The sequence below is a fragment of the Antedon bifida genome, chromosome 4 (assembly GCF_963402885.1).
Source record: "Antedon bifida chromosome 4, ecAntBifi1.1, whole genome shotgun sequence".
NCBI lineage: Eukaryota > Metazoa > Echinodermata > Crinoidea > Comatulida > Antedonidae > Antedon > Antedon bifida.
The window spans coordinates 26,773,546-26,800,639 of record NC_136229.1 but is presented as its reverse complement, the minus strand read 5'-3'; the positions used below and the strand labels follow the sequence as shown (position 1 = coordinate 26,800,639).

At 31.9% G+C, this 27,094-nt stretch overlaps 1 protein-coding gene across 6 annotated transcripts in view; it reads right to left on the bottom strand.

Moving 5' to 3' along the window:
• Positions 1-27,094, bottom strand: part of LOC144839825 (partitioning defective 3 homolog) — a 71,983-nt gene that overhangs the window by 6,721 nt on the left and 38,168 nt on the right. For 2 of the 6 annotated variants that reach the window (XM_078695343.1, XM_078695349.1), the window contains 18 exons: positions 24,716-24,929; positions 22,809-22,939; positions 21,789-21,944; positions 20,025-20,170; positions 18,734-18,859; positions 17,675-17,928; positions 16,056-16,195; positions 15,566-15,697; positions 14,746-14,949; positions 14,008-14,550; positions 13,525-13,667; positions 12,974-13,070; positions 12,714-12,777; positions 8,157-8,255; positions 5,453-5,509; positions 1,943-2,164; positions 881-1,034; positions 329-475 (listed from right to left, as the gene is read on the bottom strand). In XM_078695343.1, the coding sequence (XP_078551469.1) occupies positions 329-475; positions 881-1,034; positions 1,943-2,164; positions 5,453-5,509; positions 8,157-8,255; positions 12,714-12,777; positions 12,974-13,070; positions 13,525-13,667; positions 14,008-14,550; positions 14,746-14,949; positions 15,566-15,697; positions 16,056-16,195; positions 17,675-17,928; positions 18,734-18,859; positions 20,025-20,170; positions 21,789-21,944; positions 22,809-22,939; positions 24,716-24,929 (3,029 nt within the window). The remainder of the gene's footprint in view (positions 1-328; positions 476-880; positions 1,035-1,942; positions 2,165-5,452; positions 5,510-8,156; positions 8,256-12,713; positions 12,778-12,973; positions 13,071-13,524; positions 13,668-14,007; positions 14,551-14,745; positions 14,950-15,565; positions 15,698-16,055; positions 16,196-17,674; positions 17,929-18,733; positions 18,860-20,024; positions 20,171-21,788; positions 21,945-22,808; positions 22,940-24,715; positions 24,930-27,094) is intronic. The other 4 variants (XM_078695344.1, XM_078695345.1, XM_078695348.1 and 1 more) reach the window with 4 other exon arrangements.

The following is a 27,094-nucleotide window of genomic DNA, read 5'->3' as shown; positions in this document are numbered from 1 at the left end:
TACAGTAGAACACCCCTTCGTTTGGGACACCCATATTAAGGTGAAATGATCCAGGGGAAAAAACATCGAGGCCAGGGGACACCCTTTTTGGGAGGACACTTTGCTCTGTCCTGAAGGTTTCCCCTTAATAGAAGTCTACTATTTTGAAAGTGTATTCTTGCCATGCATTATTTGGATCATGTTGAGTATTATGTGTCAAACTAGGCTGTTACAATTTCATAAACCAAAATAAAGATTTGTTTTGTATGTGTGGAATGGAGACAAGAGAGGGTAAGTAATGAAGTACATAGTGAAGGAAATCTATAATATGAATGGTCCATAATAATACCTTTCTTGTGCATCTTCAGCTTCTTGTCTGGATTTCCTTCTATCCTCATCATCTGGTTTACCCGTCTCCTCTCCTGCTTCCTCCTCCTCCTCCACATCCCCATCCTCTTCCTTTCCGTCCACTTCTGACTTTCGATTCTTTCCGAACCTTCAAAATAAAATACACATGACAGATTCGTCAATAATTAAAACATGTTGTCAACAGAATTGGTTGCCGTAGCAATCAACTGTTATCGTAATAAATACCTCAACACTAAGCCTAAGTAATGCATTACTATGGTTACCTACATTGAACCAAATCCAAACTCCAATTTGACCTAATTGTGTAACTAAAAAATTACCTTTTTTTTTCTGTACAAAAAAATAGTAGGCATTAAAATAAAAAATTCATAACAACTGTATAGGTGTAATATTTTTTGTATTGATTCATATTATAATAATAATAATCATATTTTTGCCAAGGTACCAATTTTTTAAGCAACACTTTTACTATCTCTTTTTATTTATTAAAAAAAAAAATTGTCATATTTAGTAAACTACAACTTTGTCTTACCTAAACATAGAACCAAGACCTTTCAGAACACCGCTTTTTCGTTTGTCTTTCGCCTTTTTCTTGGAAGAACGCATTGGTTTTTCAGATGCATCTCCTATATACCCATTGTCAAGAGCACCTTCTGATTTGGCCATCATTTTTAAACCACCATTTTCTGTTGAAAAGGGAAGGTAAACATTGTACTGTATAAATAAATAACTTTTTGGCTGTTTGATGTTTAATTGTATTACATATTACATAATAAATAAATAAATGAATGAATGAATTCCGAATAAATCATAATTTACTGTAAATAATCTATTGTCTATTTTGTTGTTTATATATATTATATATTTTACACAGAGGCCAAAGGAGTATTCTTTTGACTGGTCGGGCCAACCATTTAAAAAAAATAATTAAATAAAATGAATATAACATGTTAATAATAATGAAGGAATGAGGAAGAAAGTACATGTTCATACTATTATCTAATTTTCACTATTAAGATACCTCTATTCAATACTTATAGGCCATGATTTTTCTAGTGTGAACCAGGGCTTAATTCTAATGTAATTTTGTAATTGAACTATTTGTTTAGTCTAATTTTTATTTCATTCATTTCATTATCATTGGAAGACTTTGAATGTGGACGTTGCGAGCCAGCTTCAGCCAGCACAATTACATCCACTGGACTGTGACTGGTTTGCTCTTATTACATATAGCTGTCAATCAATCTATTAGTTTTAAGCAACACTAATTTCACTATCTACGTCTATCTGTTAGAATTTGTTTGTGCAATACTGAGACATGTAAATGAAATTGTAAACATCTGAAAATCAGCTTTCATTCACTTGTCTATAAATATGGTCATTTAATATATTTTGTAAATTAAAATAATAATCATATTAGTACCAAAGCTAGGAAAGATATGAAGCAATCAATAAAGAGCTTAAGGGACTAAATAAGACAATGGAAAATTAATACGTTTTACCGCAAAAGTTAAATGTTTAAAGCTCTCTCATAGTTCTGTCTGTTAACAATTTTCTTTCTCTCTCAAAAAAAGAATTAAAAATCATAACTAACCTTTGACATCCTTCCTGTCTAGCGTATCTCCATAAGATCGGTCTACGGCCGCACGGAAGCTCTCGTTGCAAACTCTTCCTCGAATCACTTTAGCGGAAGTGCGAGACTGCCTGGACTTATTGTCGCTGGTATAGTCAGCTACGGCAGCAAGAAGACTCTCGAATGAACTGGATTTCTTCATGCCTAGGTATGGGCCCAAGTCTTTCTTTTCTGATGGAGACACTGTTTGACACAAAAAATTGAATTTATGTTTTTATTTCTTGTAAGTTCAAGTTCAATTTGTTGGTCGGTCATTTTCAAGCATTGGTGTACATCTAACTACTACCTACATTTAGTTATCTTGACTAAGTAACTACCATAACCTCTTAAACTAAGGAAAAGATGAGAGGAGTGGTAGAAGGGAGACGTATAGGTATAATTTAAGATGTAAGCTATTTTCTAATACATTACTAAGTATCATTATTATGAATTAATTAATGAAAGGAGGAATAGTGAGGGATTGATAAATCTGTCTAAATATTCTTTTGTAGATATTAAAATATTCCAATATCTAAAAAAGAAAAAAAAGTTCTTTCTTGCTTAAAGGGAAAAGCAAACTGAAGTGAAATAGGTACTAAGTTCTACTAATATTATAACTGGCCTACTACTTTAACTAGGCGCTTAATTGAACAAGCCGCTAATATTGAATGGGAAAACTATTTTAACAGGTTGCATAATTGAATGGGTCATTAGGTTCAAAGCAAGTATCAATTTATTCTAACTAGGTATTATGAACATCTAAACTAAATATAAATTTATAAAAACTCTAATCTGTAAAATTAATATTAATAAAACAATAATTTAAAATAGCTGTTTTATCCAAAGAAACAAATAAATTATAATGAACCAAATGTTAAAAATATTAATATTTAACAAAAATCAAAGAAAAAGTTAAAATCGTAATTGTCTAACTTCATTTTTGAAAAAAAAATATATTAATTCAAAATTATATTTTATTAGATTATTACAATAATAAGTTTTATATTCATATACTTGTTTTATTGGGATATTGTTAAACCATTACAATAAAATATAACTATTAATTGTTAGATGTATTTCAAAACAAAGAAATACACAGTAGCAGTTATGATATTATAATATGTATTAAGTATAAAATGCTTTAGTATAAACATAATGTTATATGATGAAACATGCATGTAATCATCAGACAGACTTTCAAACCATAATCAAACGACTAAAAACAACCATCAAATGTATCAAATAAATAAAGAGTATTGTCACATTTTTCATTACCTGATAATTCTTAAGGTATTATTTATTGCTATTTTGTGCCGAAGTGAACAAAGAAACTATTGTAAATAATATTGAACGAGTCTTTATTGTATGTGAAGTCTTAAAGACAATTTACAAGACAGCAACAACTTGCTTATATAACATGGGAGTTGATGTTTTATTGTGTATATATTGGCGCTTATTTGTATGGGAGGCTTATTTTAAAGGGCTCTTAATCAAATATGGTACTCATTTTAACTACAGTAATTTATTCAAAAGCCACATTTATTCAACTGCATCAACTATTCAACAGCCACACTTATTTAACTGCATCACCTATTCAACTGCCACACTTATTGAACTGCATCACCTATTCAACTGCATAACTTATTCAACTGCATCACTTATTCAACTGCATCACCTATTCAACTATACCACTTATTTAACTGTAGCACTTATTCAACTGCATCACTTATTCAACTGTAGCACTTATTCAACTGTAGCACTTATTCAACTGTAGCACTTATTCAACTGTAGCACTTATTCAACTGTAGCACTTATTTAACTATAGCACTTATTTAATTATAGCACTTATTCCACTGCGAAAATTATTTAACTGTGACATTTATTAAACTGTAGTACTTATTTAATTATAGTCACTTAACTGCAAACATCTGTTTGATTACAGGTCTTCTTTAAATACAGTACTTATTTAACTGCTGCACTTAACTGTGGTATTTATTCAACTAAAGCATCACTTTACTGAGCTTATAATAATAATTTCCGATATATCAATTAAAACTAATATTATTTACATTAAATCCACGGTCGTCACAAGAATTATTCCTAGAGGTTTATCGATTTTCGGAGCTAATGTTTAATTTGACTGGCTAAATATCAGACTGTAATTATATCATAATTACAATTATGCCAAGTAATAATAACACCATGTAATTTGATCACACGGCAGGCAGAGAAACAATCGAATAGAAGAATATTATTTACATTAATAATAATAATATCCTGGATTTATATAGCGCCTAATGTTGTGAAACCTCTAAGCACTGAACATTATTACCAACCCCGATCATTTTTTGTATCAAACACATATGGAAACATACTCCCATAATGCAGCTATTAATCAGCGCAAAGTTGTGTCTTGATCTAACCGGGTACCCATTTATACACCTGGGTGGAGAGAGGCAAATGTAAGTAAAGTATCTTGCCTAAGGATACAAGCAATGCAGCGATAGTTGAATTTGAACCTCGATCTCACGATCAGTAGTCCAACGTCCAACACACTGCGCCACACACCCTTAATATTGTGGTTTAATGATACCTAAAATGGAAAATATCCTCTCTATCTAAGATAATTTTGATGTTTGAAAATGAGAATGACAAGATTCATTTCTACAATATTACGATCAAAATTGATCGACCAATCAACAGACTTATGAAAAAAAGTAGTGTGAATCAATTGTGTAACTCTGTCTATAGTTTATACAAAAATACATACTACAACTAATATATCAACATTTCCAAGTAAATTTTAATCCATTTTTTTAAATTATTTAATTTATAAATGACATTATTTCTCTTAAAAATAGTATAATATTTTAATTTTAATAGTAGACAAATAAAACTTACAGATCAACTTAAATATCAATGGAAATATACCCTACATAGCTTTTTTAAATTAAAATTGGAGTAGTTGCCTAAGCTATCATAACAATGGGTTTAAAAGAGGATAGACAATTTCCTTTTGAAAATATATTTGTCCAAAAACACTACACAACATAAACAAAATTCATATCATATTCAATCATGCCACATACCAACATACTGTAACACAATTAAAATTACAAATATAATAAAACAAGACAAAAGCAAACATGCAATCATGCAAAAATGTGCTCAAGCAATGGAAAAATATTCTCTTGACAAATGTTTCTTGTTGTGTCAAAAACTGGTCAACAATAAATGTTTTTAGAAACATTTTGTTTACATATAAATAAACTGTATAACTGTTACTCTGTGGTATCAATTTGTGGTTTATATATTTTTATATTTTCGAGATCTTCTAATCAAAGTTCAATTTAAACATATTTTGACACAGTTTACGTAGTTGTTTCTGAAATTGACAACGGAATTTTGACACAGTTGACGTAGTTGTTTCTGAAGTTGACAACAGAAACATTTGTTGCTAGAGTTAATGCAGCTAGTTTTTGAGTTTCTTACTGAAGGCAAATGATTTAGATTTGGGTTTGAGCTTTGGATAATAATCTTCATAGGCAGCTAAGGAAATTGGTAAAAAGAAAGACGTAATATTTAGATGTAGAATAGGCATTGGATTAAATTTATGAATAAATTATTAGCATTTCAAACCAGTAAATGCGTTTTGAAATGAAATCACACAGGTTTTACGGAGAAAAATGTTCATTAAGTAAAGAAGTCAGAACAAACTGAAAACTACTATTATAGTAGCTTTGTATCAGAGAGTTAATTGGTCAGATTTTTGCCCTACTGTAAACTAATTGTACCTATACTAGTACATTTAAGAACACATTGTGAACAACAAAAATTCTTGAGTGGGACTGGAACCCACAACCTGGTATTCATACCTCTAAACCACTCAGTTTGTGCTGATGGCTAGGGTTAGATTCCCACTCGAGAATAACTTGATTGTTTTTCCAAGTATTCAAAAACATTCTGTACTTAGTATTAAGTATAATTATGTCATCATATGGCAAATATCTGACCAATTTATCATACAAAGATAAATGGTAGTTAAAAAAACCACATGTTTATAAAAATATTCATTATATAGTAATATATTATTTATTTCATACATGTTTTTCTTTGTATTGTTTCTAAATTTTGTTTGGCAGATGTAGTACGAGGCATATTTTCTAACATTTAATGTATGTAACTTGTTTAAATGAGATAGATAACATGGTTAATGTATTTTCTGCATCTCTCATAAAGTAGCATCATTTCCTATTGTCATATACAGGTGTCCATGACATAGTTTCAGGAAATAACAGGATTAAGAACTAAAAATAAAATATTTTATATTTTTATAAAGTACATAGTATCGTAGAAGCTATGGTGTTACTGTACATCTGTGATTTTATTCAATAGGACCTCTATTAAGGGGACACATTCAGAACCAAACAAAATGTGGGCTGTTGTGTTAAAACATTGTCCCTTGATCGTTTAACAGAAGATTATACCCTTATTTATATTATTTATTCTGAATAGAGATGCCCTCTGAATATAGGGATGTCCCCAATAGGGGTCTTACTTATATTATTATTTCTTATTTTAAGAGGAAACTTTGTAGGGTCCTGAGGGTGTTCCCCCTATAGAAGTGCCCCTCTAAGTCAAAATTGCTTATGTTTTATATAAAATGTATTAATAACAAATATGTAACCAAGTTAAGTAATTTGTATTCATTTTTCTCATCATTTTGGTATTGTTTGTACAAGTACAAACAATAAAGAATTGTTCACTTAATAATTTGTTGACGATTTAAATTAAACAGAACGTCATTTTGCAGCTGACGCTGATGAGATTTTTATGAAAATTAAGTGTCGGTTAATATGTTGCGTAAAACGATTTATCAATAATGTTTTGAATGTCTTTCTATTTTGGATAGTAATTGTGTTTTAGCTTGACAATAAGAAATGTTCTTTTCAATTTTTCATACCTGCAGTTTAAATGCAGAGCATTTTATTCTTTTATTTAGTGTATTTAGTATTCTTCTGCAATGTGAATTATTTTATTTATTTTTTATGGAAAATTAGGTAAACTTTCTTTTGCAATGTAAATTACCTAATATATAATAATTTTGTTCGATGTTTTATAATAAGATTTTTTGCTAAAATGAACTGTTAATATTGTTGAAAGGTTTGGTGAATAGGCACTAGCAAAGTTTGCTGTACAGCATGTTTTTCTTCCCATCATGCAATTGCCCATCACCGTTTTACTGTACTCTTACAATAGCTATTGAAATTGCACTACTCATTGTACAAAATTGTAGTGATAGGGAGTATTTAAGTTCAATAATATTGGATAAAACATAACATGTCAGATTGAAATAAAAGTGTTGTTTATTTTTTTTTAATTTATTTTAATAGCCATAATTACTTGGCAATCTTTACATACAACATCAAAAGCTGTGTTTTTTAAATTCCAAGATAAAAGTGTAACATCAAAAGCAGTGGTGTCTAACTTTCTAAAAACAAATGGACATCAAAAATAACTGTCTAAATCAGACTTGTGTATGTATGTGTACACCAAAAGCATTTTACAAAAAAAAGTGTAACAACAACAAAGCCGTGGTTTAAAACAAGAAGAGATTTGGATGTGTGAATAAGCTGTATCTACAGATGAAAATTCAAAACAACTATCAATTTGAATAAGAAACGCATATAGAATTTAGAAGAATACTTGGGAAATTAATGCCAACCTATTTTTAGAACGATTAAAGTTTGGTTCGCACTAGGAATTAGGTACAACATTAAAGATTGATTCACACTAGGAAGGTGTGGCATTAAAGTTTGGTTCCACATGGAAAAATTAGCATTAAAGCTTGGTTCGCACTAGGAAGGAATAACATTGAAGTTTGGTTCGCACTATGAAGGCACTTCACTGAAGTTTGCTTCACACTAGAATGCAACGGAAGTTTTGACCAATCAGAAGCAGCAGATAATTTAAACTGTAGCTTGTGATTGGTCAAATTTTGTGCAAAATGTTGTATCCAAGTGGGAACCAAGCTTATATTTAGCTAAAAACCTTGTTAATTTATTGGTCCTAATTCAATAAGATGAAATTTTGAGCCTAAATCATTTTCAAAGAGAAAGGATATTTAGGAAGAAGAAATAAAGAATAGTTATTTTATAGCTGCAGTTTGTTAGATGATGTGATTATATAGACTTACTATGATGATACGAGGTCAGGTTAGTACCCGCAAGCAAAGATTCACTTGAATTGGATTTCGTCATTTTACCTGTTGGTGTCTCGCTTCTGGCGCCAACGGCTGAAAAAAACAAAACAAATTTATTATTTTACAATTATTATATCAGTTGGTCATTAATAAATTATGAATTTTCGAGAATAAATTAAGTTTTCAATAACATTTGTAATTGAATTTAATCAAATTTCAATGTTGTCCTTGACCTAAAGTGCTTTAAATAAATGAAAAACATAATTCATAGATTACATAGCACTTTTATCATAAGCATTGTAATTTATAATTAATGAAAATAACATCTCTCAAGGCAGCAAATATTTTGCCTTATTGTTTAGATGATACCCAAGTCATAGTCTAGTTCATTCACCGGTAATAAGCTGTTTAAAAATAAAAATGACAAAAACCTAGCAAAAAAAAAGTAATGATTTAAAAAAAAAATGTTACACACAGTAGCCTAATAAAAAGCATGAATTTTGAAATGGTATGCAAAACTCAAAGACAGACATGCTTGCTAATCTATTCAACTGTATAAACCCTTTAGAGCACAAATATTGTGCATTAACAATAACATGCATTGTGGTATCTTTTTAATTTTATATGATTTATTATTAAACACACAAAACGAAAATCGATTTGACATTAATTACAACTCGGCATCTTGTCTCTCAGCATAAAGAAACACATTGTTGCACATCATGATCAATACAATAATGAATGGTTATGATGACTGTGCATGAAAAATACGGCTTTGAAGTTGGAATTTGATTTTCCATGAAACTAATAAACAATCATTACAGAATTGAATAGCAAAAAGTTAATAGGGTGGTTGAAAATAATGGCAAGATAGTGGCATTCTAAAAGAATTGATTCACTGAGCTCTGATTGGTTACAGGTTTTTTCACATCTCAGAAAGGAATTTGTTGTAGAAAGAATGTTGCCTGATGAAGAATGAATATGCATACGAACCAACATTTTCAAGCTAAAAATTGACCTAGTGGAAAAATAAAGTTTATCAGCAATACAAGAAGTTAGAGATGAATACTAAAAAAACTTTATGGTAAAATGGTAGAATTGGACAAACTTGTGAGAGACATGGGTCGAGGCATGTCTTCTTAGTACTATATTGCAATCCTTAGGCAAGACGCTTTTATCTCATTGCCTCATCCTTCAGACAGGACACAAAGAAGGTCTTATGTTCTGTACATACAATGGACATGATTACGAGAACTATTTACTGTGGCTGTCTTTAGTTCGTAAACCTAATCTGAATTTCCTCAAAACAAATAATAATAATGCATTTACATCTAATTAAATAATCCTAAAATGATAGATCCAGAGTAACATTTAAACATGGATGAAAAAAAAGTACTTTTATAATGAACCTACTGAAATTCTGAATATTCCATAACTGAATGCATTGCACAGCGGGTTTATTGACATTTGTTGCTATTGTCACATAATGATGTCCCAACTGCGACGATATAATACGTGGATAAATCCGTTTTTGCGAAGGTATCATCAAAATTACTTGATTAAAATAAGAAAGTGAAGGCAATCTTTCAAGTCGTAATAAATGTCGCATTACTTTGGGATCTCATACAGCGCAATATTGCAGTCAAATTTGTTGTCGTATATTTAGAAGTTTGGAAAAACTTCTGTAGTATAGTCTCGAATGTGCGTCTGAATACTAAATATTAATAATAATAGTTTAGTATTCGGGAAAAAACGCAATCGTTTTGTAAGATGGACATTCCTATGTGTTGTTTCTTTGTTCACATAAAGAGTTTTATCTGGAAAAACATAATGTAACTTTTACCATCAACAATCAAAATAATTGGTAAGAATTCTTGAAAAAACTGCAACATATACATTCTGTAAATATCCTCTTTACATTGTCCCCAAATGCAAATTGTTACAGTTTGTACTGTTGACTTATTTGCATCAATGAATTGTTTCATTTTTTTCCAACAATGACACGTGTCAACTTTGTCAAATCTGACATTTCAATATCGTCAAGATTAAACTTTCCTACAAGATTCAACACTATCTAGATCCAATTCACTTTGTTTGTCTACAAGTTTTTACGTTCAAGTTCTTTAATAAACATGCTCATTATTATGTACGGTATTACTGGCAAATAAAGCGTTTGTTGACCCTCAAACTATCCGTTTTTCAAATAAGCTTGACATATTTGTCTATAGGTTTTTAAAACGTTCCACAAACAACGTCATAAAAAAAAGAACAACGTCTGATATTTGACTTGGTTTACTGTCATTTCTAGCAACATCACCTTTGAATACAATGCAGTACGTAGAATACAGTGCTGTACGATGATCATATCTGTTTCGTTTTAACTCATTTATTAAATTAAACAATTGCGCACAATACGATGGCAATGCAACGATCATCGATTAATAATTGCATGAATAGAAAGATTCATCATCGTGCGCTTGTAATCAAACTCACCGACAATCAATAAAATATGCACGGTGTAACAAAATGCTATCAAATTTTAAACATTTAACATTTATTTATTCATTGTAATATTAACGGTTGATAATTAAGATTTATGAACTATACCTATAATGTATTATTATTGTTAATAATCAATATAGTTAGAAATGTTATTATACTCGACCTTCATATTTATTGTGTTTTTATCATTATTTAATTACATTATCATTGGTGATAGAATATATTTTTGGAAAGAAGATTGACAATTTTTATTAAATATATGTATAAATAAGCTCGGAGGAAGGTTGGGAGGAGGGGAAGGCTGTCCTTTTTGGTTTTACAATTAATTAAATAAAAATAATAAAATGTGAAACAATGATTAATTTTGTATTCGTTATTTATCTCTTTATTTTTAGATTTTTTTATTTTGTATGTAGTAGTTTATTTTAACAATAAACAGAAAATAAATTTTTAAAATAGTATTTAATAGTATTAGAAAAAACAAATTTCTATTTCTTTTTTAATATACAAATATTTCAAAAGGAAATTAACTCAAAATATCATTGTCATTATCAATTAAATTGTTTATTTAAACTTTAATATTAAACAAAGAAAAAATATTTAAAAAAAGTTTTAATAAATTAATGGTTTCAATTATATTTTAAATTTAATTCTTAAAGAGAATTAAAATTTTAAATATTCTTATAAATTGAATGGCTAATATAAATATAAAATGAAATACAAATATCATGGAACTGTGGATAATATTCAAATCAGAAGAAAAAAACAATGAAACATAAGAGATCAATTATTGATTTTTTTCTTTCTGTGTACAGAAAAGCAATTTTTAGGTTGAACTAATAATAGCAGAGCAGTACAAACGAATAGAAAATTTGGATCAAAATTATTTCATCTCCAATAAAATATGAACGAAGTGACAGCGACTTTAATTACAAAAGCACAAAAGGTGTAGTAAAACAGCCATCGAACAATAGGATATGTTTTAATTCATCAATATCTCTCACTACCACAAATGAGTAATTGCAAATGGCGTCGTGACCTTACGAAAAAAACAAGAATTGAATGCTGAAAAGCACATATAACTTTCAATAAAAAATTAAAAAGTTGTTTAGCATTGCGTTTTGGTAAAAACTACCAGAAAAATCCAACTGGTGCATCTCGAACGCAAACAATCCAATGTTTTATACATCAAATATTGATTTACAACCGTAAATTCCACACGTTCAAACTATTACAACAGGTTACTGAACTGAAAAAGGTCTGATAATGATGATTGAATTACGAACATTAATGTACAACAGTGACGTTAATCATAAAAACGCACACAATGTAGTAAAACCACATTTCATTGGTCGATATTCCTCAATACAAAATTCTGACTGATGTTTGTGACCTTAATATAATAGCACGAATAGAATTAAAAATTCCAGCACATAAACTCGTTTTAATGATTATACACACAACTTGATCAGCGTGACATATCGCAGGATGTTGATCTTTAAAAACTGGATGAATTTGTATGAAATTACCCACGAGTACACAACACATTTGAATACAATAGTACGAGATGCTTTGCTGACTACAGATGGAACAAGTAATATAATAGAGGGCAGCAAACAGATACTAGTATTAGCAAGTCTGGTTAGTTTTAAAAAAGAAATAAAAAGTTGAGGACATTACAGTTGTTATACTACTGTACAACGGTCTTCTGGAATACTGTTTTGGTTTTTGTGTATATTTATTAAAATTTTAATCTGATAGCTTAGACTAATCACACCTTTTTATTTCGTAAAATCAAAAACCAGAGGCATCAGGCCCGTACCACCCCTCCTGTGCTTTTGGTATGAAATGCACCCCTAATATACACAATGCTGGATCCGAGCCTGTAAACCTACTATATCTAAATTGTACAAAATTTGTGGACACAAAATCATAAACTACACTATCAAACCAGTTTGATAAAAGAATGTTGTAAACATATAGTTTGATAGTGTTGACGGTGCTTTAGTCAAATTAAAACTAATGTTAACAAAATTGTGATGACCCTACCTTCATATGTATCCTTGGTTTTTCTCTCTTTGCTTGCCGATCTTGTTTTGTTGTACCAGTTGAGCTGAAAATACAAATTATGAAAATTTCCAGTTTTCAGATGCAATTACCAAATAATAACTATCACTATCTACGTTAGGAAAAAAGTTGCACTCAGTTTAAAGCCCAAGTACATAAATGAATTTCAGATAATATATGAATAAATTTACATATATTAAAATAGTAATCATTATTATGCAAAATCAAACATGTTTACTAACCTGTTGAGCGTCCAAGGATCCACCATGTTTTCTTTCCGAGAAACTTCTACGGGCGAAGCTGTCTCTGTTGAAATCAGTTAAGCCAGGACTTCTATCTCTGAAAACAAAATAAGATATTATTTAATATTAGAGCATGTAAGAACAGACATTGTGAATACTCTGGGAGATTATCATAAATAAGGAACAGGTTATCTAAAAATGTTCTTATTATGGAAGAATATTCAAGGAAATGTAAGTCTTGTTCTTAGAAGAGAAAGAGAAGATTCATCTGAAATTTGCAATAATTTACTCAAGAATATATCTAGAGATATATAAAGTAGAACCCAATTTAAAAAGTGTTCCCTTAATATGGATGTCCTACAAAGGGTTGGCCATAGTGTTCAGACATAGGTTGCTTCTTGTTCGTTTAGTGGGAAAGAGTCTCCTCAATAAGGGTGTTCCTGAAAAGACGTGTCCCAAAGGAGGTGTTCAACTTTATTATTCTAAGTCTGTAATTTTTAATAAGCTTTTCAAGGCAGTTGAACATTTTAAAATTATTAAATATAACTCACTCTTCTCGGTCATGATCATCGGCACTAGACTGCCCCTTAGCCCAGTCAAGCACCCACTGTGGGGGTGAAGGGGACCTAGGTGGGGGTTCTTGACTATGTTGCTGGCTTTGGCTCTCAGGCATTACACTTGAACGATACCTCTGCTAAAATAAAAAAAAAACACATTTCTTTTAATAAGTTTAGAAAATAAGTATTTAGCATGTAGTTGTAGCTGTCTGTAAATGATGAATTATAAAGGCTAATGTTGCAGCCAGATTAAATGTAAACAAAAGGAGATTTAATACTCTGATCTACTTAGCTTACTATGAATATGTTAAATAAGATTGTCTTGGACTTTGTTGTAGAATATTGCAAACTCAAAACCCCATCTTTTTCATTTCGTTAAAAAATTATAACTAAAAAGTGGTTTTATTTTATTTATGTTTTAGGGAAAAATACATTGATTTTTAAAATGATACCAACAATGTATTATCAAACACTTACTGAATCTAAGTCGTAGTCCTCTATTAGAAAAACTTCTCCGTTCCTGCCGGTGATAGTAGGCGCTTCCTCCACCAATTTACTATGTGTACTTGGTGGCATGCCACCATACTTAGAGGGCGGTGGTGATTGTGTTGCGATTTGATAAGACTGTGTACGACTAGGCACATATTTATTTGGAAGCACGTGTTGAGGTGGTACTGATGGGGTGCGATTAGTTATCTCTCTTTCTTGAGTAACTTCTACCCGTCGTGTAGATATCGGAGGACTAATTGGGGCGTCTACGCCAACTTCTCTAACAGGGTAATCAACTGGATGATCCGCGTTCAAAGATTCAATAGATTTTGATTTATTTAACGATGATTCGTTACCACTGTCATTTAAAGAGTCCACACGGCGTGCAATTATTAACCTGATCTTTGAATTTGGAAGCTGTTGTGCGCACATTGCTTTGCGTAATGTCTCCATAGCTTCGCTGTTGGACTTGTTCAGAAGCGATACAGCGTTAATACACAGTAATTGATCGTTGGGCCTCAGTCTCCCATCCTGAAAGAAAAAGAAAACAATTATGAAACTTTTATTCAGATTTCCAAGGCTAGGCCCACAAAACAATGCAGTGCTCAAAATGTGGCCACAGGGTAGAACAGTTATATTTTACTTTTTGCCATGATAAAATTGTGACACTAGACAAAACACAAATTAGGGTATTGCATAAACTTTGGTCACTTTTAACCACCGTACCTTTGAAGCAGCTCCACCATGTATAACAGACTTGATGAATATACCTAGATCCTTAGTCTCTCCATTACTGCCTGTACCAGCTGTCTTGCCTTTTACGCTCACTCCCAGGCCTGCTGAGCCAGTGTCGTTCAATTCTATGTCTAGGTTCAGTATCTGCTTATTCTTGGGCAGTGTTTCATCCACACTGTTGACTTCTTCAATGGGCTAAAGAAATACAATTCTAACATTAGTACTTTTGTCTTCTTCAATCACATTTTTCTGCAGGTAATTTCCACATAAATTAGGTAAGGTGGAATTCATTGTCATAATACCCCTATATCTACAGGATCTGTCTCTCAAGGTTGAGAAGCATATTTGATACACTGCAGTTTTCCAGTTTCTGCTTATGAAAGATTTTGTTTTATGTATAGATACAGATAAATGATTTAGATTAAAATAATATTTACTGCAGTAGTTTATATTCAAGATTTGTTATTGTCATTTCCAAACATGTGGACAACATAATTCTTTACTATTTTCTGCAAAGTGTAAATACTCAGGCCTAAGCTGGGGGTAAATTAGCTACCATGACTTAGTAAATGAGGCACTCAGTAATAGGGGTAAATAAGGTATTCAGGCCTAGGGATAAATAAGGTACTCAGGTCTAGGCGTAAATAACGTACTCAGTCATAGGGGTAAATAAGGTAATCAGGCCTAGGGGTAAATAAGGTATTTGGGCCTAGGGGTTAATAACGTACTTAGGCCTAGGGGTAAATAAGGTAATCAGGCCTAGGGGTTAATAAGGTACTCAGGCCTAGGATTCAATAAGAAAATAACTTACTCTTGGAAGGAACTTATTGGGAGAAGACTCTTGTCGTGAGACTACCAGGTTGACAACTCCCCCAAGCTTAACACTACGTAATATAGTTACTGCTTCCATCTGCGTTTTACCAGTCATTTCGATACCATTAACCTGTAAAGTATATTAACAATTAATTTATGATGAAGCAGGGGTGGAAAAGGTGTTCCCAGAAAATAATTTGTTCACCTATCAAAATACGGACAGACCGGGAACCCACACAACCACACCTTTCCAAACTCCCATCAGCCTATGGTAAGTATTATCAGAATTGTAAAATATATTAAATTTACATTTTAAAGAAATCATGCAGAATTTATGATAGTAAAGCATTCATAAATATGTGCAAAGTGCAATTATAATGTCTTAAAATGTGAACAGTGTCATTTAATTTGTTAACAGCAATTTTAATTAGAATGTAATTGTTCTCACTAAAATTAATGTAATATATAAACCAATATTTTGTTCTAACCTCTAAAAGACGATCACCAGCCTTCAGTCGTCCGTCAGCAATAGCAGCACCTTTTGGTAAAATGTTCTTAATATAAATAGGGTTTGTACCAGCACCGATATTATCCCTCGTGGTTACACTAAAACCAAGGCCTTGAGGTCCTTGAAGAAAATATTAAACATAACATATTCAACATGGTAATGACATCAGAGGAAATACATGCAGTGATCAGAGGTCACAGTATTATGGAACAGAAGGAGAAACACTTAGAATAAATCTCAACTGTTTATTTAGTATCTATATATAGTTGTGTTCACACGCACTAGTGTTATAAGCGTGGATATCATGGATTTAAGGGTATGTTCAGATCTATGGAGTTATATTTTCATATTTTAAAGCGATGTCACATTATAATTAGTGTCGTAACAGCAACATGTTTTCGTTAAGTAACATTAAAAACTGAAGTGTCACAGATTGGGGTGACCATCCAGTATGCAAGGATAAGTTTGATTGGTTGGAGATCAAAATCGTGATGCATGGCTATTGTGGCGTGAGCTACGTATACTAAACTTGTACTGTGAGCTTTCGTAATCAACAAAAAGGCATACAGACCTATGGAGTTGTACGCCACGTACAATATGAAATCATAAATCCTATGGTCTTAACAGGCCCTAAGCTGATCAACATCATATCAGACTTACGCAATATCCGACAAAAATGTGATTGGTTAACTATCTTATACCTCTGTATCCTCTGGTGTATCACCAATAAACCTCAGATTTGTTTCAAAAGTACATCCAATACTTGAACAACACACAACAAAGTTAAACCTATTCACTGACTGTATTGACTACTGCACCATGCATGAATATGTTCACATTTACCTAGTTGTCTATTACATGTTTACTTTTTGAAGAATGTCATTGATTGTGATAGCTTGTTACTGTGTCTATTTCAATAAATGTTTTCAACTTTGGACCTGGTAAAACCTAGCTGTGACATATCAAAACAGTTCAAATAGATGGGGCACCCATTCATTGATAGGACGACTACCAACAATGGTATGCTACTGGACTAAGTTAGAGACAGACAGGGAGAAAGTAAACAGTATAACTGTGTAATACAGATATGCTAACAAAGAGTCTCCAGACAGTTATGTCAATTCTATCTCAATATGTTATAATCTGAAATAAATTATCTTTAAATCCATATTTTAGATGCAAGATGAAGAATGAAGAATGGCAAATGGAAGGGAGAGTTCAGGAATCTGCTTTTAATGCCAGTGCAGTGTCATTAGACAAACGTAAAGTATCATTGAAAATACCACTAGAGTCAACTCCAACACAACTTAAAAAAATAATCCACAGAGAGAGACCATCAAATATGGCTGCATTTTCAATCTGCCAACGATATGCTAGTTTGTAGCCATGAATACAAAAATAAAATAAATAAATGTAAAGATCTAATTTAAGACATTTACCTAAAAAATTATTCATTTCAATAATTATAATTAATTTATAAAAGCCATTTTATTATTATTTTAAATTCAGCCATATTTAAGAGTTCTTAACTGTGTTTGCATCACTTCTCTATCTCCTAATTATCCCTCTAGTAATACATAATAACTCTATGAAAAATACCTTTCATTAATTGAATGTATAGTTTTCTTCCAATCCTTCGTGTGTTTGTTGGTGCAATAATATTCTTCACTCTTGTTGGTGAAGCAGGATCTGTTGAAAGTGTAGTTGAGGGCGCTCTGATGGGAACCTCTGGTGTCACATCGATACCATTGGTCATTGGTTCCTTATCTTCCTCTTCTTCATCAAACTTTTCTCTTTCGATTTTCAAAGCAACCGATGAAACCTTCATCGCTTCTTTCATTAATTCTTGGGCGCTGATTTGAAGTAGGAGAATTATAGTAAAATAAGTAAATTTTAAGACATATCCAAGTACAAATCTCACACAGTTTATACCGTCCATTCTCACATAAGCCAGTTATCTCACACTAGTGTATCTTACACACAGATATCTTAATGGCACCCTATACATGTGTCAAGTAAAAATCTCACACAGTTTATACCGTCCATTCTCACATAAGCTAGTTATCTCGCACTAGTGTATCTTACACACAGATATCTATACACAAGTGTCAAGTACAAATCTCACACAGTTTATACCGCCCATTCTCACATAAACTAGTTATCTCTCACTAGTGTATGTCACCTCACATTACGACCCAACAAAGTGTCCCCTAATAGGGGTTCTACTATAACTACAAACTATTATATAAGTAACAGTAATTAAATGGTTAAGAAATAATATGTAGTTATATTAATTTGCTATATAATATGTTAGCATAATATATTCTATTATATGTTAAATAATACTAATAAAACATAATATCATAACAATAATAATAAATTTGGTTAGTAAAATAAATATGTGCAGTATATATATATGCATAACCAGATAAATACTATAAACTTTATACCAAAGAAAATTTTGTTCAAGCAAGGCAAAGTAAATGGCAATAAAAATCATATTGTTGTATTATTTTTGTCTTGTACGTTTAAAAAGCGATGCAGTTTTGGCGCCAAAGTTGACAAAAAGGTGTAGTAGTGGTAAATAATTTAATGGAAAAAAAAAATATTTTGTGGTGAAATTAAATTTGTGTTTTTTGGTCAATTCCGATATCTCACCTGTCAAAACTTTCATCATAGATGGGATAGGCATCGATCGCAATGATGTGGTCACCCGGCCGCAGTCGGCCATCCCTTGCTGCCCGACCACTTTGATCTATGTCATACACAACCATACCAAAGGCACTAAAGCGATAATGTTAGTCCTTATCATATCCGTTATTAGTGACAAAGAAGGTTTTATGTAATTATTATTCTACTGCCGTAGTAAAAACATACATCCTATACCTGTCAACTCTCACACAAAATAAGCGAAAACGTGCGAGGGTCGATTTTTTAGGTCTCATGCATACGTAGCTATTTCTCGCGCATCCTTAAAAAATGTCCAGAAAAAACCATTGTTTTGAAATCAATTTATTTTGTCTCGCGCATTGGACAGTGAAAAAGTTGGCAGGTATAACATCATCATGGCAAGAGTTAATGCATCAACCACAGTAGAATATTTTTTAATGGGTTCATAACATAAAGAGTGTCCAGAACTGGCAGTATTTCTAATAATTACCAGGATAGGATTTGCATGGGTACTGTATCTATGCTAATAAGTGTTAACATACCGAAGCTATGGGTAAAAAATGTGATACTACTACTATGAATGTGAAACTTAATTAATAATGTTATTTTATATTTTCTAGAATCATGCTACACTAAACTCCACTATTTCAATAATATATGAAGTATAGTACCAACTAAAAACTTTAAAATGCTAAAATGATCAACATTTTTTGGCAAAGTCATATATTGCGAGTTCAACAAGGTGTACTGTTGTGTCTAGATAGGCTTTGAGATAGGCCCATAAAAATTAAATTTTAAGCATATAATATTGTACAAAACTGTCAATTAGTACCATGAAAATGTAATAAACAATTTAAAATGTTACACATATTGTACACAAGAATATTGAAGCTCTGTCAATATATGGTTCTACCTCACTATAACTATATTTACTAGATTCTGCCAAACAGCTCAACAACATGTATTCAAATTGTCCATAGATCCCAAAATTTGTTGTGCATTGCATGCATGAGCAATTTGCAGTTACCCTGTATTTTACGCTCTATTTTCATTTTAGCAAACCAAACCAGTTTTTCAAAAGAATCACAAATTTTGTTGAGGGTTTTTAGGCTTTATATTCGCCCGAGGCTGTTGATCTGATTGGCAGCAACTAGAATAAAAACTAATTCATGATACCACCATGTTTCTGATACCACCAGGAATATATAGATTATGTTAGAATTTGTACATCCAACCTAAAACAATAAACACATGAGTGACTTCCCAGTAACCGACTTACGTGCCATCAGCGTTCTCCACAAATGGAACTATGTGGACACCAAGTGGTGAACCATCGTTGTGAATGTTAATGACCTCTGTTTCCATCTCGACAGCTGAAGAACTGGACTTGGAGCTTTCTCCAACTGGCTCTGTTCGATCGTCACTCTAAAATAAATTAAATGAATATTTTTACTTTGTCTTGTTCTTGTGTCAATGAATTAAAGTGCGCTACAGTATTTGTGTGGCAAATATAAAAGTTCTTACACCTTAAAACTTGAGGGAGTGCTATATAAATGCTGTACAATAAGACAAACTATAACTGCACAAAGTTCAACAACATTCTAACTTTGCAGTCTTATGTTAAAATCAGATCATCTCAAGATACTCATCAGTGGCTCATGTGACATACTTTATACACACTCCCGGGCAGTCGAGGTGTTTAACATCATTTTAAAAACATCTTGTTTTTAAATACAATATTCATATGGTATGTCCATTAAGAATACCGTACTAAAAGCTTAAGGGTAGGTGCCACCAAGTTACTGTAAGAGCGGGTGGAGATATATCGAAAAAGTACAAGGACATTAAAAAAAGCTTCCTGAGCTTAGATGCTAAGTGAAAAATTAAGCTGAATGGAAAATAACTTGACTTAGTGAAACAGATTTAAGCCGGTCACCTCATCCTCATCACACCTTCCTCCACAATACAGTATTTAGCATAATTGAAGTGTAATGGAAGATGGCAAATTAGCATTCCTTCATAGCCAATCTCCCCTCTCCAACCCAACCCAACAGTCGGTCACTGGTCAGGCTTGTCAAAAACATTTTCTTACAAGGTATGTTCTTTATCTTGTCGGAATAAAGATAAGGAATGAAAGATGTATCATGGGTATACAAACAAAATGTCCGCTTAATAAGGGTGTCCCTTGAGTAAGGGTTGGTCGTAGTGTTAAAACCTATGCCCAATGGAGATCTTCTACTCGCTATGTATACTGTATGTTTGCAGTTGGACATTTTGGTATATATCTACTACATTGTTGTCCTCACTCCATGTGGTTAAAACCCTTTTATAGGTCCAATTTTATTATTATAGCTCAAAAAGGAAATCGGAGTTTAAAAGGAAAGACCACACTACTGATGGTAAACTAAATAGGCTGACGTAACTGGGCTAAATTAGTTGGAATCTTACGATTATGATTATAACCAGTGACAGGATCAATTCCCCATTACTTGTAGCCTTGGGCATATTAACCCACTGTACATTCAATTAAAATGCATCATGCGTTGTATTGGGTACCACGTCATTTCATGTTGAAATGTGATTATTAGCATTATTAGGAAGTTTGAAATGGTATTTCCTAGAACATATTCTCCTACAAACTTAAAACCTCATTTTAAAAAATGGTTTCACCAAAACTGAAAACTAATCACTTTTCGAGTGCATGGATGGTTTTCAATGCTATTGATGATGTTATGAGATCTGATATTCAGAATTTTGCCATGCTATGACATAGCTATCTATTTATTTATAGCTGATAGTAGCTCCTTAATATTGTGAATGCTATTTAGGTAGCTATATGTGCACTTTTCCAGGGTTTAAGACTGATTAGGAGAAAACATGACTAACAATGAACTATTAACAATTAACTAAAAAATAAAAGAATGTACACACATTTTGATTGATAAAACATATAAGGTGGATGTTAAATTCAAATTCTCCTCATGTGTTTACCCTAAAATGTAGTAAACGTAATAACCTGTATTTTAACTGCAATAACACTTACCTGACTAGTTTGTTGTGTACTGATAAACTTATTGATGGCAGTTCCGGTCATTGACTGCCTCTTTGAATCACGCCCAAATCTTGAGAATGCGCTGTTTGAATCTAGGCCATCAAAACTACTCCTTGCCTTGCTCAATCGCTCAAAAGCTGACGGTCTCTGCAGAAAATGTGAAGTACAACTCAACAATTACAACATCAAATGACAGAAATTATCTTTAATCAACTGTTTTGATTTCATTTACACAGCTACTGTTTGTAGTACTAAGTACAGTTCTATCTTATGACAGAAAAAATGTAAACTGCTCTAAGCAGCTGACTTGTTCATTAGTACAACCATGTGCAGTAGGTATTGTGAACCAAACTAGCAGGGAGTATAAAGTCAGGTTTATCAATCTATGTGGCTGATTATAGGTCAGCTAATACACTTAATATCAACTGAGTTCATTTTGTTCTGAACATTATTAAGCACTATTTCATTGTGTATTTTGCAATTGTAAAGCCACAATCTACAATCAGTTCAACTTTTGTAGGCTAAAGAACCCCTATTAAGGGGACACCTTCAGAATCAAACAAAGTATGATTAGAATGTCTTTTTAATAGGGGTTGGCCGTAGTATTAACAAATATATTGCCTTTTATTTCACAGGAGTATGTACTAAAGCTGCATAAAGTCTGCACTATCAAACTTTATGTGATAAAAAATGTGATGTACCCATATATGGACATGATGATGTCATATCACTACCATATTAGGCATATGCCATCATATTTGGACACATAACACTTTTTGTTGAACTAGTTTGATAGTGTAGACAGAGCTTAAACACACTGCTAGGTATTGCAAATTTTTCCTTTCACTTTTGAAAGAAAGAATGTGTAAGTCACATGTGTGCAATTCAGCTGCAAAATATGGGTTATTCCCCCATATTCAAAATAAATTGGGACAACCTATACCCCAGTCTGCTGTCCTTTAAACAAAAGACTAATTGTAATCAAATGTCAAATCAAAACAATTGACCTACATCTTTGTCAAGGTCATCCAGTATTTCTTCAGATCCCCACCTCTCCTCTTCCCTGTCGTGATTTTTACTGTTGTTATTCTCTGTGTATATCAAGCTAGGTTCACTTCCCCTTCTTACATGTAAACTTGTACCTATATCAATAAAGAGTAGAAAATAAATTAAATTGTTATAGAAACATATTTTAAAGTAATACACTGTGATCAAGATTCCAAGTTAGAATGTACAAAAATAAATTCCAATATTCTTACTATGTAAGGAACTGGCCACCCTTTCGACATAATGCCAAGGCTGTAGTGCAATGCGCTTCTAACAGCTTATTCCTCTATGTTCAGAATGAACAGAGGACTCACCTTTACCTTATTAAAATCTAAGCAATTATATGGCTAATTTTTTACCCTGACATCCATCCAAAGTTCACCCACTCAAAATATACAATACTGTAAAAGGTTTAATACCACTAGTCTACTTTGGTGTTTTCTGGAACTCCTTGCCTACCTATGTAATTCCAAAAACAACCACGATAAACACATACAAAACACTAAGAGAGGAAATAGCTCATGAGTTTGATTGTCATCAGGTAGGCATCAAGGTAAGCATTTAACAGACAACATATATAGTGCTGCTAAAAGTAGCTGATTAAACTTGTAGTATCTTTACCAGTTGTATGCAGGTATCATATATAGTACTGGTTTGTTATCAAGCATCAACCTACTGTGCAAAACAAACATTTTCTTTACCTTTGTTCAGTATTACATAACAATGCAAAAGGCAAGACTGTTCCAAAAATATCACTTGTAAACTGTGCTTGTATTCCAATAAATAAGTAATTCCTAAAAACAAGAGCTACTTCTATGATACCATACCTATTTTTCACCTAAATATAATGCCATGTTATACATTGTTCCTAGAAATATTAAGTGGGAAATTTTCAAGCTCAAGCTTTAACTTTCCTGATGGAATACTTAATATTCCTGATGATTTCCTGTTTGTACCACCTTGACTGTACTATCCATATATCCTTCCTACAAAATGTTTGTCCTATAATAATACACAGTACTATATGTATTGCAATACAATTCCTTGACCCATTCCTCTTTACCCTCTAAGGAATCAGCTAAAAAGGTTACTAACCCACTAACATTATTATATAATATATTATACTGCAGTATATATATATATATTATAATATTATTCCTTCTGTGCAGTAAGTTTTGAGGTTAAGTTTTTATTTTATATAAAAAGACTAGTTGCCATTCATTATAGTCCCATGGGCTATACTATGCATTCTTTTAAACATCTTTTAGTACTGTAGCTCCTCTCATATTCAGTTCAGTACCCCCTCTCTTCCTTAAACATTGTTACATATTGGGGGCAGGCTTTAACCCAAGGACAAAGGTAGAGTTACTCCTTTGGAATATCCTTATTTAGAAGACTTCCCTATTCAGGACATCGCTAATCAGAGCCTAGGAGATCTATATTCAGAGTAAATTCCTATTCAGGGGACACTCCTATTAGTAGAACACTTTCATCATGTAAAACGAGCAATTTGTTTTAACATTACAGCCCTATCCTTTATTATCCCATGCGCCTGATAAACCTACCTGCATTGTGTTCATCCGTTACAACAACATTCGTCTGATTGTGTTCACAAATTTCACAGTATTCTATCTCTATGTTATCCCATGCGCATGCTAAACATACCTGCATTGATGTGTTCACCCGTTACAACAACACCCATCTGATTGTGTTCACAAACGCCACAGTACCCTATCCCTATGTTATCCCATGCGCCTACTAAACCTACCTGCATTGATGTGTTCATCTGTTACGACAACATCCATCTGATTGTGTTCACAAACGCCACAGTACCCTATCCCTATGTTATCACATGCGCATGCTAAACGTACCTGTATTGATGTCTTCATCCGTTACAACAACACCCATCTGATTGTGTTCACAAACATCGCAGCCATTGAAACTTTTGTTGCTATTGTTCGTGTTGATTATGTTTTCAGAGTGGAACATGTCAGGGCTAGCGGTTCCTGCAGAGCTTGCGCTTGTGCCGTCCCCTATGCTATGTGTCGGTCTAGGACCATCTTGCTCTTCAAAGTTTGCTAACAACTGAAAGAGAAATTTAGAGACATTTATAGCATTTTGCAGACAACCAGCAACATTCCTGCTCTTTTTATTTTTAAACTGAAGAAAAGTGTAGATAAGAGATTAAAGATGTATTGTCCCCAAAAAACATGAAAAAAATAGATTTATAAAAAACTACTTTGAATAGACAATTTGCAGTTTTAATTAAGTTAATCAATTCTGTAGAGAAAAAAAACAAACTAAACAACAAAAACATTTTAAAAATTATTTTTTCAAGTGGAGACATCTTTAGGCCTTTTAGCATACAACCAACTACCAGGTTGCAGTACATGTATACAAAATAATACAGCCTAAACAATTTTATCATTCATTATTACCGTAGAAAAGAAGTGTGTTCTTTTTAAAATTAAATTTTAAAATACTATAACGTTTCTTTACAAATTAAAATATTGCTACATTTAAAAGAAAGTCTATTTTTTCATAAAATAAATGTTTGAACTAAACATGACAGGACTATAAATCATTCACTGCATATTGTATCACACAGACTATGTTTAGCTATTTAATCTGTTCTTGAACTTCTGATGAGGTCAGCACATTATTCTTGGAAAAAAACTAACAATCTTGTTCAATTTAAATTTGAAATACTGCACAGCGTTTAAAATAAATGTTTTCTTCAAACAGAATCTTACAAATATTTTAAAAAGTTATGCATTTACTTGATTCTTTTATTATCTTATTTTGTATATTTAATATCAAGAGATTTGTTTACGATTTGTACTATTACTAAAATTTATTTTTTGTACTTATTTACAGTATTCTTTCTTACAGTACTAAAACCTTCAGTTTTCAATGTGTATGTGAAAACACAGAGTACAGTAGTCTCCAACAGGAAGTGAGATATTCAAATAAGAAGGTAAAATCCATTGTTAAAATACAAAGATTGAAAAGGAACTACTCAAAAACAAAGTTTCTATATTAAGAGTAAATAAAAGAAGAAAAAAACATTAAAATACATAAAAACAAAAACGTAAAAAACAAGTAACCTGAAAAAATGAATAACAGAAAACATTGTTAGGAAACAATCTAAAGCTCTGTCTACAATATCAAACTAGTTTGCCAAAAAAAGTGTGATGTGCCCAAATATGGTAGTGATATGCTCAAATTTGGTAGTGATATGACCATCATCATGTCCATATATCGGCACATCACATGTTTTTGTCACATAAAGTTTAATAGTGTAGACCATAGAGATTTTTATGTGTAGACGGAGCTTAAGAACTTTTTGTTAAAATATTGAATCATTCATTGCTTGGTGAAGTAGACTGAGGTATGGTATTTCAGAAGAATGAGAAAGGAACTTTAACAACACTACCACTGCTACAACACTAATCATCACCTTTGATGGAATAAACCAATACATGAGTTTAGACAAGGTGACTCACTGGCAATGTGATCTATTCAACTCTCTCTCTCTAATTCATTACAACAATAGCTCACAGTTCAAATAGCTTGTTTCACTTTAGTACAATTGTATGGTTAATAATACACAGTGTAGTCAGGCCATTGTATTTCAACAAATAGAAACAGATAAAACAAATTCAATGTCATTTGAGTACTAATAGTTAAACAGTATCCTTTGAATAATTGTATAAAGATATACAACTATTAAATTCTAATAATACATCTGTTCGGCAAAATCAACATAATGTAGTGTACATGATGACAAAGGCTGATAGGTATTCATTTATCATTATTGTGTCCTACATGTCTAGTACATGATGTTAAGCTTAGCATTCAAGTTAACATAATACAGACTAGCTATATACATACATACTTGTTTAATATATCTCTGTTTATTAATTTTTAATTTTAATTTTTTTCAGATGCAATAGTGTGATCGTTATTGACTAATTAGCTTGTAATAAAACAATTGAATTGAAATGCCAAAAACAATTATAAATTAAATAAAAACAACAAAAAATCAATCAATGAATCATAGTTCATACATTAGTTAAATCCATTTTTTAAATGTAATATATTACACTTGTATTTTTGTATACCTATGACTTTTTATATTCCTAATTGGAAAAAAAACATTTCCTTACTGTACCAATAAAGATTCTGAATTCTGTATCTGTATCAAGATGATGATTATGATGATGATGATGATGATGATGATGATGATG